Source organism: Crocodylus porosus, unplaced genomic scaffold, assembly GCF_001723895.1.
Source record: "Crocodylus porosus isolate Cpor-Errol unplaced genomic scaffold, CroPor_comp1, whole genome shotgun sequence".
Lineage (NCBI taxonomy): Eukaryota > Metazoa > Chordata > Crocodylia > Crocodylidae > Crocodylus > Crocodylus porosus.
Genome location: NW_017728947.1, coordinates 100,344,467 through 100,360,529, shown reverse-complemented (window position 1 = coordinate 100,360,529; position 16,063 = coordinate 100,344,467). Strand labels below are relative to the sequence as shown.

Here is a 16,063-nt window from a genome sequence, read left to right as displayed (position 1 = left end):
AATGAGGGGAGGGGGGAGGCACTGGCAAGCCAGTACAACCCACTAAAGCCCTACTGGGAGGGAGGAAGTATCTGAACCAGCAGCCAATTCCTTAATTGAATAGCGGTTAGCCTACCCCACCTCTTTAACCTCATAGTTATGGGTACTAATCCCCCCTCCCCCTCCCTCTTCCTTTATGGGGCACTGCATGGCTTCCCTTGCCCCCTTCCCTGCCAGACTGCACCTGGCTTGCAGGGAAGGTGGGGAGGTGCTGGCATTTTGCAAGGGGTGCTTGAGCCTAGCAAGGAGTGCCTGGAGTCTAAACAATAACTGGTAAAGCTAACTGGTTGTCACTGGGCTTACTGGTTAAACAACAAAACATTTAACCTGTCACATCCCTAATACAAAGTAGAGCTACTGATGATCACCAAAAGGAATGTCCAGCAGTTTTTACTTGAAAAATACAATGAAAAAAGTTACTCCCATGAAATACCAAATTCACTATAAATAGAATGAAACTGCTGTTAGCAGCTTGCCCAAATACCGCAACAGGTTAAAACAGTGATTCTTAACCAGGGAGCCATGGCACCCTAGGGTGCATAAGATGCTTGCAAAGGGGATGCAGAAACCATGCAACATTAGCACTATTAGGTGTACAAATGTGTTTCACAAGATAAACCCAGAGATTTCAAATAGGAATGTAATAATAAAAAAAACACCCTGCCTTGCTGTGGTTTTTCTGAGTTCTTTGCAACAGAAAAATTGCTGTAATAGTTTTCACTCTTCTTTTTTGATTGTGAAAAAATAACAGCTGGCATTTTCCAAAGGGTGCCTTGAGCCTAGCAAGGAGTATCTAGAGTCTAAAAAGGTTGAGAGCTGCTAGGTTAAACAGCTTAAAGTAGTGCTTTGGTGTGGCTCAAACAAAAGCTAAAACAGTTTGCTTACAGACAGTTTGTTAGGTAATATCTATTACCACAGCAGCCCCTCACCAAGATTTCCTACCACCGCTACCACTATTTCAGCTCCACTCTCAAGTATCTCTGGGAGCTCAAGTTTAGGCAAGATACCGCTTACCACCAGTATTTTAAGCTGTGTCACATTTAGTCTTGCTCAACAAGACAACAGCTTTCTAAGCAGTCATGTAATCTACCCCAGTGCCACCCCAGTGTCACTACCCGTTTCAGTTCTGTTGGTGGAAGAGACAATGGGGAAAGAAAAAAATCCCGCAAAAACTCACTGAAGATGCCTTCATTAAAGAGAGATTAATAGTGTTGTTTAATTATAGATTATGCACAATTTAAAAAATAAGCCTATTCAAACGCGAAATTATGACAACTCACGTTAAGGGCCAAAATAAATATAATCTATTATAATACATTGGTCAGTACATATTTACTGATGAAGTTTAAAGAAAAAAAATAAAAGAAAAAGAGTAATCCACTAAACTGATGGAAATCATTTGCCAAACAGCTGGAACTAGCTAGAACTAGTTTGCTAATGTTGCTACATCAACTTTTGACAGCAGTAATCCCCTTTGCAGGCGCAAAATAGAATATTTCTTCTTTTCAGTTTATTGACCAGAACTAGTTTGACAACTAGCCCAAAGTTGAGAAACTGACTGAGCATTGAAAAAAAAAAGCAGCTAAGCTTGTTTTTTTGCCTTCCAATCCACAATTAAGATTGCACGGACGAGACTGTCATCTGCTAGTTTTGAGACCCTGAATGACAATATCCAGCGTGGTCAGTTTAATTCACTAACTGCAGATAATATGTTGCTAAACAAGTCAACTTGAAAAGCAAAAGCTGGTTTACAATTTTGTTCTACATTAAAGACTGTTTTAATTAAGAATAATCTTTAAAATCTGTTTTTGTCCACAGGAAATGAATTCTAATTTCCATCCAAACAAAGCTTCACACATTATTCTAACAAAATATTTTCCTATTTTACAGTAAAATATGTTAACAATAAGACTATAAAGCAATACAAATAATAGCTTAAATTAACAAATCTATTCCTACTCAGCACATGTAGTATTAAATTATATTAGTTTCAAGTCAGCATGCTTTAACAACCAGTGAGAATCAATTTTTCTCTAGAAAAGTAAAAAGGAATAACAAAATTAAAAATCAGTTATTTTAAATCAATCCACCCCATCTTGCTTTAGAAATATATACACACTGTATAAACATGTTAGGGGCGGGGGCAGAGGGAATCTACCTTGACTCAAGTCATCTGCATTTTAGGAATTACCCATTGCTGATATTACCCAAAACACTTAATCAGTTCATTGCTTCTATACTAACAGAAAAGTTATAGTCGACTGTAACCACCATTTTCAAGAGTCAACAAGAGGATTTTTTTTTGGTAGCAAATAAATAAATGAATAAATAAATAATAATAAGCTGGATAAAAGACAAAACAAAACAAAGTATCTTGCACTGCTGGGCAAACTAACCAAAAGAGGCCAGAAAAACAAGATCCTCTATTGACTAGAAGGGTACTGGTATACCTGTAACACCAAACCTTCTTAGTAGTCACACAGATTATACCAACAGAATAGTCCTTTTACCAGCAAAATGTACTCCAGTTCCCCAAACTAAGGCACTTATATCAGCAGCAGAAGTTTGCCAGCATAACTAAACCTACACTGTGGTTCTGCTTGCTGTCCAGCTTTCACGTAGGGGTGTGATCCCCCCCCCCAAGCTCCCAACCAATATAGCTATTCCAACAAGACTCAAGTGCCAACAACCCCTCAAATGTTGTATTCAAGAAAGAGTTCTTTCATTAAAAATACCAGCCATACCAGCCTCTGGGGCTGGAAGCAAAAACAAATAACATAGTAGTGTTTAATGAAACAGGCAAGGAAAGCAAATATTGGTCTAGCACTATCTAAAGCAAAGTCTTCTAAATGCTGGTGTTGGCATGTATCCATCAGCAATCCCTGGATACAATTATCCACCCCATTAAACACTGGTAACAAAAGGCAGTATAAACTACTGATTACATTCATCTCTTTTATTACAGACAGTTATGCTCATTAGACCCGAGATGCAACACTTGTCAAGCAACTAGCAATTAATTCACAGACATAGACACAGGCCTGAATGCATTTTTGACCAAGTTTGACCCCCACTTCCCCATTTTGACATTATATTTGGGCAACTGACTTTCGACTGCATTAAAATAAAAACTTACACAAATATGGAATGAGCTACTTCCCACTTGCTGCGTCTGCAGTTTGTGCAGAGTAAACCAGTGTGCTGCAAACTGTCATCCCAATTTACTTTAGAGTTACTTCCCCTTGGAGACTAGTTTTCACACCAATGATTTTCAAGCAAGACCTGTGGCACCTGAAAGTGCCTTGAGAACTTCTCAGTGGTGACTTGGGGTGCTACAGCAATGTTAGCACTGCTATGTATGTAAACATGATTCACAAGATAAACCTAGGGATTTTAAATTCAGTGCTAAAAACATTCTGCCCTGTTGCATTTTTTCTGAGCTCTTTGCAGCAGGATTGCTCTATTATTTTTCTGTAGTCAAAAAAAGAGTGAAGGCTTAACAGGTGGCATTTTCTGAGGGGTGCCTTAAGTCTCTTGAGAGGTGCCTGAATCTATCAATGGGTGCTTCAAATCTAGAAAGGTTGAGAATCACTGCTTTAGACGTTAGCTACATTTTGGTTTTGAAGTTCATGTAATCACAACCCATGTTTCCTTTAAAGAGCTTTCTACTATCACAGCCCTTTCATCTCAGCACCTGCTTCAGTGACAGAAACTTGGTTCAAGGGGTGCAACCCTGCAGGACACTCCCTTGACTCCTCTATGCTCCCTATTCCTGGGGTGGCTGGCTAACCTGTGGCAGGATCAGGAAGGGGCCAAGTGGCACAACGGCAGATAGGGCAGAGAGCAGAAAGCAGAGCAACAGATCGGATGAGGAGCGCAAATGAGAGACAAGGAAAAAAAAACAAAGTGAGCAGGGAGTACAGGGCCTGGTGGCAGGCAGGGCAGGGAGCAGAAAGCAGAGCAGATCCGACCAGATGCAAAGAGCAGGGAACAAAAAGCAGAGCAGCAGATTGGGCGCACTGGGCGGGGGGGTGGGCAGAAAACAGAGCGGCAGATCGGGCAGGGAACGCAGGGCACAGAGCAAGAAGCAGTGCAAATCAGAGCGGGAGCAGGAGGCAGAGCAGCAGATGAAGCAGGGAGCACAAAGCATAGCAGACCAGGAGCACGGGGTAGGGAGTAGAGTAGCAGATCGGGCGGGCGGCGTGGCGCGGAGCAGACAGCAGAACAGCAGCTCGGAGCCCCCGCCGTTACCTCCTTGTCCGGCACCCAAGGCGGCTCGTCCAGGCCGAAGGGGCTGCGCGCGGCGCGCTGCGCGGGCACCATGCGCAGGCCGCTGGGGGAGCGCACCAGCGTCTTGGCGTCGCGCGCCTCCCGGCCCGACATCTTCCCTCGGCGCCACAGCCGCAGCCACCGCCAGCGGCCCCGCCCAATCTTCACCGCCCTCCCCAGAACGAGCGCCTCGGTCCGCCAATAGGGAGCCGACTCGGAGCCGCAGACCCGCCCCCGCCCAATAGAAGGCGGTGTCTACATGGTGCCCACCAGCTCCTTCTGGCGAGATCCCATCGCGCGGTGGCAGCGCATGCGCAGCTGCAAAAGGCACGGGACCAAACCGGAAGCACCGCCTGCGAGGTGCTCCGCCCAGTGCATATTGTAACCAATCAGCGAACCGGAGCGCCCATAGGCCACACCTATTGGTTGGTTTCTGATCCTGTCCCCTGCTCGGAGCACTCTGATTGGCCGGCACTGTGGCAGAGACTCCCCCCCGCTCTGATTGGAGGATGCTCCACAGGGCTTTCTGAGTGCCTTTCGATTGACGGCTGACGGGGCCGCGGGGACCCCTTCCTTTCCGCGCTGGGCTCCTCGCCTGCTCTGCCGCGATGTTCTCCGATTGGCCGGCGCGCTGGTAGGACTCACCCTAGGAGCTCCGATTGGCCCTCGCCCGATGACGTCTCCTGCAAGTCGCTCTCTGATTGGCTCATATTGGGGGTGCCTGGCAGCCGGGGGAGAGGCGTTGGTCTCGCGCCGTGTCTCGTCAGAGAGGCTAGGGGACGTGGCGGGGGCCCCGTAGTGTGAAGGCAGGGCAGAGGTGCACCTTGCAGGCTAGCGAAGTCAGGTGGCTGGAGAGAGGCAGAGCAACAGCTTTTTTGAGCCCGAGCTGGTGCAGAGAGAGTGCAGAAAGCAGCATGGGAGGAACTGGAAAGCGGAAGAGAAGCGGGCGAGGAAGAGGGGAAAATTAAAGCAAAAGAGCAGCAACCCCCAGGAGCGAAGTTGGTCACCAGAGCTCTGGGCCGGAGTCCCTGTTGAGGCCCGGCGTGCGGACAGGTTCTTGTGCTCAAACTGGTGCTTTAAGGGTGTTTCTGCCCACGTCCGCGGTGGGGCATTTCAGGAAGTGTACACTTCCTGTGCCTTTCTGTGTCCCTCCTGGCCTCGCAGGACTGCCTGGATCCAGGGCCTTGGGCTCCTCACACATCTTCTCCAAGAGCTGAGACAGGATGTGCAAGAGCTGAGGCTCCAGGAACAGCAATAGGCAGCTGGAGTAACGGGAGTGACACTTGGGAGGGAATTGGGAGTTACTACAGTATAGCCCTTCAGGCCATGCAAGTTACCAGTTGGACAGCCCTGTTGTAAGCTATTAATTGGCAAATGTTTCGGTACATCATTCAACCCGAGTAACAAATAATTCATAACTATCAATATTTCTCTGTAGGGCAAGAAAATGTTTGCCAAGACAGCCCAAAGCAACTGGCCTATAGCAGATCTACAAGCAACTGAAAACAGAAGTCATTCCCAACCCTGAATTACATCAGTGGTACTAGACACCTCAGAAGGTCTGTAAGAGAAAAACAGTTGCCCGTAGACTAGTGCTGTCTTTCTAAAATTATGGATTAATATATTGTTAGGAATGAATAGGCTTTCCCCACAAAGTTGCTTACATAAAATAAATCATATTTAATATTCTATATTTTATGTAAATTTAATAATACTTTAACTGACAGCAAATCTTTTGGCTCATTACAGTACCATATCAAGAAATGGACTGGGACCAGTTTGACATGAACCCAAAAGTTATTGCTGCTGTTAAGAAAGGTAACAATCTCTCTGTCTTTGCCCTCCTGTTGTATTTATCATTCTAGTATCTACCTGCACATGTATGTAGAAATATGGAAATTTAATAAATATTTGGTGGGCCACGCCTGTAAGATTTTGATAAACTCAAAATGCATATTGCTGTTAGGTTCAGAGCACGTCATGTGCAGTCTCTTGGCTTCTCTTGAAGACTTTGGAAATCTGAAGACTCAGAATACTCCTTTCTTATTCGCAGTGCACATGTAGTACCTGTTGTTGCCTTGATCAAGAAGACATTAGAAAGTAAAGGACAGTATTGCACAGTAGCTCCACTTCAAGGCACCAGAACATTGGTTCCTTTTCCTAGATACTGTTTCCAGCTGATGTGTCTTAAAGCCATCCAGAAACTCAAAAATTCTCCTATAAAAACCTGTGCTTGTCCTTCCACTCAAAATAACTAATAATTATAATTCAGAAAAGAATGGTTATTCATTTTTTTTTACCAATACTTGAACACTAGGAAGTAAAAATTATTTTTTTTAGGAACAGGATGACAGACATAGTTGTTCCAATAAGAGATATCACCCTAAGAAATCCTTGCCCCTCAGTCAATCTGAAAGCATTTATATAAGACTTTCTCTAATTTCAGCTAACATAAAATCAATAAAAGAGGTTTTGAATCTTTCTGGAGCGGATTTGCAAAGACTGACAAAATTATCCAGAATGGACGTACAGTGCTTACTGAAAACAGTCTCTCATGCAGTGAGGAAAAATTGTATGCTTACAGGTAATATTGTCATTTAAAACAAAGGATTTAATTTAAATAGAATTCTGACTTATGGTAAGAGGTTTCTATATATTGATCAGAGATCTGCTGTTGGTGAGGTAAGGCACCAAGTATTTTAATGCCTAGCCATTAACAATTTATTGAAAAATTATTTCTTAAGTCAGTGCTTTTGGGAAATCTTCTTTGTTGTGCATGCCTAGCAAAGAAGGAGCCAAGTGGGGACTACAGATAACAAATGCTGGTAAATACAGTCCAGAAAACAAAGTTGCGCCATTTACAATGCTGAATATAAATGGTAATGGCTAGCAGTTGGTTTTCAGAATCAGGCCCACATAGAGGATGAAAGTATTCCTCTACTTGGAAAAAACTTGCTCAAAGGGTGAACTCTGAAAGGTTCCCCCATCTCTCTCTCTCTGTCTCTCTTTCCAGAGAGTTTCAACTAAATTACTACAGGGGGATTCAGGGGTAAACATCCCAGCTGCCTACCAGACTCATTAAGTGCAGTAGTTTGGGAGTACTCCCAGAGCCTATGCTTTCCTGCATGGATCTCTGGGACTTGGCCAGAAGCCTTCTCTGGCTTCACACAGATTCCTGGCCTGCAGCTCCCTTCCATTTCCTAGTTATAATTATGCAGTTGGAGCCATGCAGACAAGTCTTCCCTTGCTTTTAACTGTCCCCTACACAAAATGTTGATAAAAGGAAGAAAGTTCATGTGCAAGGAGGTAGTAAATATGAGCTGTGTCCATTCACAAGCAGATTCCTTGGTGTAGATGATTATTGGATGGTGGTATGCGAGGGAGACTGGTTGAATTAGAAAATCAGACTTCTTTAAAAAAAGTGTCACTCAGAGCTAACTTGAATATGGCAGCTCTGTTCTATTATCTTTCATAGGAAAATGGTAAGTGGAACTCTTCTCTCTCTCTTTCTTTTTTTTTTTAATATTGTCCAGCACTTCAGCTCTACCAAGACAAAGATCATCACGCCTTCCAACACCAGAAACTGAGCCTGGGGTGCCCAGTACTAGATGACTTATTAAGAGGTGGCATTCCTCTGGTGGGAATTACAGAGCTGGCTGGTGAGAGCTCTGCTGGGAAGACCCAGATTGGTTTGCAGCTGTGCCTTTCTGTGCAATATCCTTACAACTGTGGTGGATTAGAATGTGGTAAGTACTCTGTAGGTATAGCTGCATGTGCTTATTAATGCTCAGCAATAAACTGGCACCCAGGACCACAGCATGTTGAGCCAGGTCAGAGTAGCCCTGGCTGGCAGGGGACCTGGGGAGGTCAGCCTACCAGTCTGGGGCTTCTCTGACCTGGCTCAATGCACTATGGAGGAGCTGACTAGGGCGTGACGGTGCTTCAGTGCAGGGTTAGCTGCCAGCCAGCTGGGTCAGCCTCTACACTTGCATTGCTGCGCACAAAAAAACTGTGTAGGAGGACAGTGCTTGTATGCAAGTACTAACCTGCTGTGGAGTTTATTAGTTCCTGTGGCCTAGTAGGACCACATGTATAAATGCCAAGATGTTTACTACAGAGCTGATTAGGCAACCCTGCAGTAAATGTCTTGTGTAGATGCGTCCTGTATGTGCAGATATACTGTTTGTTTGAAGGTATATGCTGTCTTTCCAGTGCATCAGCATGATAATGTGTTCCAGGTTTACTATTAGCTGAGGACAGAGTAGGCATCTGTGCAAGTAAACCAGACATGATTTTTTTTGGTTGTTTCACCAACAGTCATGAATAGCATGAAGCTTGTTCAAAGGTCACATAAAATGTAGTATGCAGGGCAAGAATGCATACCTTTCACAACCCTCCTGTGACTGTAAAAACTGTCATGACAGTTATAGATATCAGGAGGTCATTTTGTCTAACCCCTTGCTCAAGGCAAGATCATCCCTATCCAAAACATCCCAAGCAAGTCCTTGCCTAACCTATTACTAAAACTGTACAGGTGACCCTATCATGCAACTACAAAGTTTAGCAATCTAACCTGCTACAGGTAAAGCAGGGGGACAACAGTGGCCAATGCCCTGCTGCTGTAAAGTACACTTGAGAGAGCCAAGGAAGATCCACACCCCCTGCTGCATAGTAAGGCAACTCCCCTACAGTCCATACCAGTCTGACCATGGGGTAAAATTCCTTCCTGGTCCCAAATGTGATAATCAATACTGACATCTCTGGCATATGCTCCATATTCCTTGGCAGGGGTTGCAATATCACAAAACATTTTGTTGTGCAAATGGCAAAAATGTTGGAAATACAGTAGAAAAAGAAAGTAATGGATATTGTTTGGTACCTAGCTTTTCCTGGTGTTGTGCAAGTAAGTAGAGTGAGCTTTGATATCTAGAGACAGTTGTCATTCCAGAGCCAACACTAGTTTCACCTGACACTAAGTCTTAGCGGTTTTCTTTCTTTTCTGAGTTCACTAGCCTGGCATTCAGCCTCACTAGAATTTTGGCTGGGTTCCCATTCTGCCTCCTGTGCAGCACCCAGTTTCATTTGGCAGCTCAGAGATTTGCTGTGAAAAAACTGGCGTAGCTGTTTCTCAGCCTGTCTGTCCATGTGGAAAAATCCTGAAATGTCAAAATGCAGGGATTGCTTTTAGGGCAGAAATTTGCCCTTGGCATACACTGCTTTGCTCTTGATTATGTTGTTATTCAGAGCAAGAACAAGTATACCTGTCTCTTTGTTTCTTCCTATGTCGCTCCTAACTGCTACGTGTAGCATAGGTTTAAGTGCATCCTTATTCATGCTTCAGGGGTATTGGTTGTAGCCATGTTGGTCTAAGGACATAGACAGACAAGGTTCCTTGGGTAAATCCAATATATTTTATTACTGGTACTACTAAAATAGTTGGAAAAATTCTTCTTTGCAAGCTTTTGGGTGCAAACACTCTTCTTCAGGCTGAGGAAGCATCTGAATTTTTCCAACTATTTCACTTGGTCTAATAAAAGATACTAGATTTCCCCAAAGAACTTTGTCTCCTTATTCATGCCCCATGTATGCTGGAGGAAAGGAGTTAAATGAAGTGGATCTAAAGTGCAGAAAGGGAGGCAAAGGCTCTTTGCAGAAATTTTCCAATGGAATTCCCCCCTTGCAAGGCTACTGAAGGGCAAGTTTTCCCACTGTTTGTGTGGAAAAATGAAGCCCAGAGATTTCAAATAGGAATCTATACTTGTGGTTTTTCTGAGTTTTTAGCAGCAGAAAAACTGCTCTATTGTCTTCCTCTAGAACAAAAAGGAAAAACTAAGAGCTGGCATCCTCCGAGGGATGCCTCAAGTCTGTGCAGGGGTGCCTCAAGTCTAAAAGGTTGAGAACCACTGGGAGACACTGGCAAGCTTTCAGGTATCACAGTATCCTTCCTCAGGCCCCTGGGAAACAAGCAGACACAGCAGAGCTAAGTAGCAGCTGGAAGAACAAGATTGTTCTTGAGTTCCTTCATTGGGTCTTTACTGCATCTCTTCTGCCTGTTGGCTACCTGACAATTTTTCTTATATCCTATATTATTTACATCTGGAGTTTTCCATATGTTTTTGTTCTGTCTGGTGCTTACTTTCCCATGTCTGCTTCTCTCCCAGAAGCCTGAGGCAGGGTAATGTGATGCCCAAAAGCTTGCCTATGCCTATCCCAATCATGCAGTTGGTCTAATAAAAGATATTACCACCAAGAATTCTTGCCTCCGGATTTGTGTGTACTTACTCTAACTTGCAATATCATAAAATTTGACCAGTCTTGGTAAATCTTTGTACTGCTATTTCAGGCTCTTTGGGCAGCATTGAAAACATCAAGAATCAGGTCAATTTTACCTGCTTGCACTTGGGAAAGCTGTGAGCAGCTACAAAACAAGCTTGATGCCATTCCCTGAGGAGGGGGACTAGCCTGGGAAGGTATAAAGTTATACAGACTTCTTACCCCCATCTCCTATGATGGGTAAAAACCTGCAGGTTTTCACCAACCAGATGAAAAACTTGTCCAGCTGTAGTGAGGAGAGGAGGAACTTACCCTGGTGCAACTCAGTCTGGAGTAACTTTTGTCTGTCCACTCCTAGCTCAGACTACACAAAGCTAAACCAGCAATAACATTATTTCTGTTTCATTTGCATGTAATTTTACTCTTACTTCAGGTTAGGTGCAGACAAACCAAAACAGTTGCACCAGATTAATAACTCATGTTTTATACTTTCATAATCAAATATATCTTGAGAGGGGAGTGGAATCCCATCTCCTGCAGCAACTACATTCATTATTTTCACTGAGGTATCTTGTCGTAATTACATTACAAGTCCTTTGAAAAAGATATGAAATGAGAAAAGCAATATGATGTTTTAAGTGGCTGTTAAATTCCTGAACTGTTTTATTCAGTGGTGCTGTAAGTACATTTCATCTTCAATAATAAGTATCATATAAATCAAACTTGGGTAATGAATTGGACAATATTAATTAATAAGTTTATTGAACCGTTAAGAATCATACCATCTTGCTAAGAATTCTGTTGCTTTTTTGGGTTGGTGACACTGAAATGCATTGTGCATCTCTTATCTCCTTATGAATGTATTTTTTTCATTTGACATTGTGCTAATCTTGTTTACTGTTCTTCTCAGTGCTGGGATCTTGGCAGCATAACAGGAAATTAGGACACCCTTTGCCTCAAGGTTAGCTCTGTGCCAGGCTAAAAAGAATGTTAGCTGTGTTTTGCTGCTTATTTGGCTGGATTCATTTTATATATGCATATTTATAGATAACCCATGTTAGCATAATATAACAAGCCACAGCCATGTAAGTGTTATAAATTAAGGACCAGCAACACATATCCTAACTATCCATATATTCTGCAGGATTTGTTTGTGTGCATATGCATGTTTGTGTTTAAACCACAGGCTACAAAGAGTATCTGCCAGGTAGATATTCCCCACAGTCTTAAATAGCCCATTCATATCATTCCTTTTTTGTTATAGCCTTTAGAAATGTGTTTAATATTGTAGAGCAACTTATATATCATCTTCACCGTCTTTAAATGCAGATAGACTGGAGTTTGAAGTTTACTTCTAGATCAGTGATTCTCAGCCTTTTCGGACTAGAAACCCTCCTCCAGAAAATGCCAGCTCTTAGCTTTTTCTTCTTCATAGTCAAAAAGGGAAATAGAGCAATCTTCTGTTGCAAAGAACTCAGAAAATTCACAGGAGATCTCAATGTTGTGGACACTGTGATTTCTTGTTTGAAGGCTCTGCATTTATTTAGTGAATCAGTGCACACCTAAGAGTACTAATATTGAGTACTCAGCAGCCTTAAAAGGATCTTGCGGTATCCTAATTGAGAATCAGTGTTCTAGATATTTACACCTGGCTGTTGTGGAGTATAAAGATACTCAGGTGTCCAGTGGAAACATGCCATTCTGTTGGTTGCATGGAAAAATGTTTTTTTGGAACAGTCTCTATTCAAAACCACAAAAACTAAAATGCTAATTTCAGTGTCTCTCTTAAAAGTGAGGAGAGCCTCAGTGTAATGGCGAGGTCATCTACCAACTGGTTTTTTCCCCTGTTCAGTAATGTTGTTCTAGTAGTCTTGTGTTCTGTTTAGATTCTGATACCATGTGCATCACTCTCGTATTTGACCACAACTAGAATGGAGGGAAGGACATATTTTCACTATTGAGTTACTTGTCAAAGTCACTTGTCTCTCTTAATTTTACAGCTCCACTCCAAACAGCCTAAAATATTTGTAATATATGGAGGTGTATGTTCCATGTGAAAATTAATGTAGTACTGCATTTATTCAAATCTAAAACAAGATTTTTTCCTCCAAGCAACAAAAGGGGGGGGGGAAGCCTTACATTTGCATATAAGGAAGCCTCACTAAATACTTTGTCATTAAACTGCTGCCAAAAGCAACATGTGCTCAGTAATGGAAACCAATTCTTAAGTTGATTAAATGCAGCCAGCACTGAGCATGACTATAAAACCTATAGCTTAGGTGGGCCAAGCATACTGATAGAAACTTCTTTTTTTGTGTGGCCCTTAAAAAAATACCCTACAAAAAGCCCCGCCAAAACCAAAATAGGCAATTGTTTCCCAGAGTGCCAAAGCAAGGCTAGGTTAGTGCAGCCCATCTGAGTAAGACCCATGCTAGTGCCCATTGCACTTAGTCCCATCAGTGCTGACTCTGTTTCAGGTTATAGTGAGCTACTACATTGAATATATTTTGACTTCCTCTTCACTCCCACAGTTGAACTGCACTTTTCTTTCCCATTTCCAGTGAGTCCTGTTTTTAACCAGCCTTAAATGTCTGGCAAACATCACCAAGCAGGGCCCAAAGAAGGACAGAATCCCTCTATTGTCCCCTCTCTTAGCCTGTCACATATCATTAGTGTGGCCTCTACCCCTCCAGAAATGGGGCCAGGCTAGGTTGCCCTGTGCCTCATCTACATATACATTTTTGGATGATCCTTAGACTTGTGACAAGAACACCAGTTAAGAATGGGGGGATAATTAGTACATGGATTATTTGTGGGGCCTATCTGGAGTATATGTACATGCTGAGCAGTGCTGAGCTGTGGGGTCACCATGGCTTGAAACTGTTGTCTCTGCTAAGGCCCAGCCTTATCAACTACATATTAAATCATGAGCCTTTTGGCTTTGGACTAATGTCATGCGTAGTCTGTAGGCATGAAAGTGCTGCTTCAAAGTTTGTTTATGGGGTACCTGTGCTAAAACTTGCAGCAGTTTTGAAAGAGGTAAACTACATCAATTCTGGACGAACTAAGTCTATGGGTACCTGTAGTAATTTCCAATATGTGCAAGTTCCTACAGGTATATTTATTTCTAGGTTAGTGTTTTCAGATTTGCTTGTCACTTCTATGTGCTCAGGGAGAGCAGGGTCTGATGGTAAGGAAAGGGAGAAGGGGCTGTAGGGGAAAGAAGTTGGGGGGCAGAGGACAAGGTGGCTACCTGACCCCCCAGATTTATTTTCCCTGCTGTAGCAGTGGAAGGGGGACAAATTCAAAGCAAACCTCTAATAATTAGATTCTGTACCTGGAAAAGTACAACAAATTTATAATATAGATTTCATAGACATCAGGTCTGGAAGGGACCTCGGGAGATCATCAAGTCCAGCCCCCTGCCCAAAGGGCAGGAAGTCAGCTGGGGGTTATAGGATCCCAAAGCTGGGGTTATAGGATCAAGGTTGTCTTGTATTCAAGTAAATATGGTATTATTGTAGTAAGCAATGTGGCTAAAGTTGAAATAGAAATACAGAAGGATTGAGAGAGCTGTTTATGAGCTACCATCTCTTCAGTATCCAACAACTGGCTTGAAATCAAGACAAAGGAAAGGACTCCCCTTTGCTCTGTTGCTTTGCAGTTCAGGAATAAACCACTCCACTGCTGCTTAACAAGCAGTGCATCTGAGCAGAACATAAATATTAAGTGTCCTTTTATCTTGATACTACTTTCAATCCTGTACATTCACTTTAGGGAATGCACAGGTATGATTGAGCCAGGTATGCACTTGCATACTTGTTTAGATCGGTTTACTGGTGTCAGAGGAGAAACATAGCAGAGTGGCAGCCTGGAAGACTTTTTTTCTGCACTTTAGTGGTATTTCCAAATAAAGTGTGGGAGGAGATGTCAAGCTGCTCACCGGGACCTGTTTGCTTTAATGTATTATATATAGGGTGGCCATTGGTTCTGTCCTATACCAGACTATCCTGTTTTCAAACCCTTTGTCCCTCATCTGTTCCTGAATGAGAAGTGGGCTGCAGAAAGTCCTGTTTTTCAGTTCATTGGTGGAAATGTATGTCAATCACTTGTCCTCGCCATGCTGGTGGCTGTGCCTAAAGGTAGGGCAGTGCACAGCCAGGAGGAGCAGGGTTCCCAGCCAGGGAGGTGGATCCCAGAGGCTGGTCGCTTTACGCCTGTGCGAGGAGCTGTGGCTGCAGCGCATGTGTAGACACAGTGAGGGCCAAGGCGCTGTTGCATGCCTGAGCTCCCTGACCCTGAGCTGAGTTTGTATGGGTGGGCCTGGGCCCCAGGGGTGGCTGAGCTACCAGAGCTGGATGCTTGGTCTGCACACACCTATGCTGCCTCAGCACAAAGTAAGGGCTTTGAGAACAGGCAGGTGGAGCACTGCATTTGTATCTGCTGAAACGCCAGTGGGACTGAGGGGAGGCTTTTATCACCATCTGTGCACCCACAGAGCAGCCCAGGGTATCCCTGCTATGTGCAGAGGTAGAGCTTTAGGGAGAGGGACTTCTGGGCTCCTGAGCAGCTGGGTCAGCTCATTATTTTTCCTCTGGGACAGGCAAACCTGTCTGTCTCTTGGGGAAGGAAAGGAAGGTCCCGTCGAGCAGCTGGCTGCACTGCCACAGACATCCAAAGCCCATTGACCCCACTCAACCCAGCTCTGACCAGGATGTGGCCGAGGCAGATTCCGTGGTGCCTGGTGCCTGTCCCTACCCAGTGTCAGCTGAAGGCTGATGCAGGAGGAGTTGAGGTCCGTGTGCAGTGAGCGCCCCTGGCTCCCAACCATAGAGCTTGACTGCAGTGGAACAGGATCCCAATGGAGGGAAGGGGTGCTCGAGCCTCATACCTGCTGTGCCACGTTCTCTCAAGGCTGGACGGTCTGCAGAGAACAGCAGAGATGTAGGATATGTGAAACCATGATGCAGGGGGAGCAAGGCAAGGCTTTCCGCTGGCTGAGCTGCAAGGCTCACAAACTTGCTGTGGATCCTAGCACTTCCTCTCCCCCATTTTACAGGGTGCTTTGCATTCATCAGCTTTGAGCTAATGGACCAAATAGCAGTCTTTTTGTCATAGTTTCATAGTTGGTAGAGTCAGAAGGGACCTGAGCAGATCATCAAGTCTGACCCCCTGCCATGACAGGAAAGAGTACTGGGGTCAAATGACCCCAGCAAGGTGTTCATTCAGCCTCCTTTTAAAGGCCCCCAGGGTAGGAGCCAGCACCACTTCTCTTGAAAGTTGGTTCCAGATCCTAGCCGCCCTGACCGTGAAGTAGCACCGCTTGATGTCAGGCTCTGTTGTGGCCCCGCCCCTTGCTTCTGATTGGCTTAGGGGCCCAATGGCTCCACCCCTTGCTGCTGATGGGGCAAGGAGGCAGGGGTCCTGCCTCTCTCCAAGGGGATGTCCTGTACAAGTTTCCCTTGAGTTATGCTGTACATGC

At 44.1% G+C, this 16,063-nt stretch overlaps 2 protein-coding genes across 3 annotated transcripts in view; one reads left to right on the top strand and one right to left on the bottom strand.

The window, feature by feature from the left end:
- Positions 1–4,470, bottom strand: part of ZFYVE21 (zinc finger FYVE-type containing 21) — a 26,798-nt gene extending 22,328 nt beyond the window's left edge. The window contains exon 1 of one of the 2 annotated variants that reach the window (XM_019550789.1): positions 4,291–4,470. In XM_019550789.1, the coding sequence (XP_019406334.1) occupies positions 4,291–4,422 (132 nt within the window). In that variant the 5' untranslated portion in view covers positions 4,423–4,470. The remainder of the gene's footprint in view (positions 1–4,290) is intronic. The other variant, XM_019550790.1, reaches the window with a different exon arrangement.
- A 1,138-nt stretch (positions 4,471–5,608) lies between these two features.
- XRCC3 (X-ray repair cross complementing 3) overlaps positions 5,609–16,063 on the top strand; it is a 27,638-nt gene continuing 17,183 nt past the window's right edge. Inside the window, exons 1-5 of the mRNA XM_019550788.1 lie at positions 5,609–5,663; positions 5,747–5,867; positions 6,058–6,126; positions 6,755–6,892; positions 7,842–8,054. Of these exons, the coding sequence (XP_019406333.1) occupies positions 6,072–6,126; positions 6,755–6,892; positions 7,842–8,054 (406 nt within the window). The 5' untranslated portion in view covers positions 5,609–5,663; positions 5,747–5,867; positions 6,058–6,071. The remainder of the gene's footprint in view (positions 5,664–5,746; positions 5,868–6,057; positions 6,127–6,754; positions 6,893–7,841; positions 8,055–16,063) is intronic.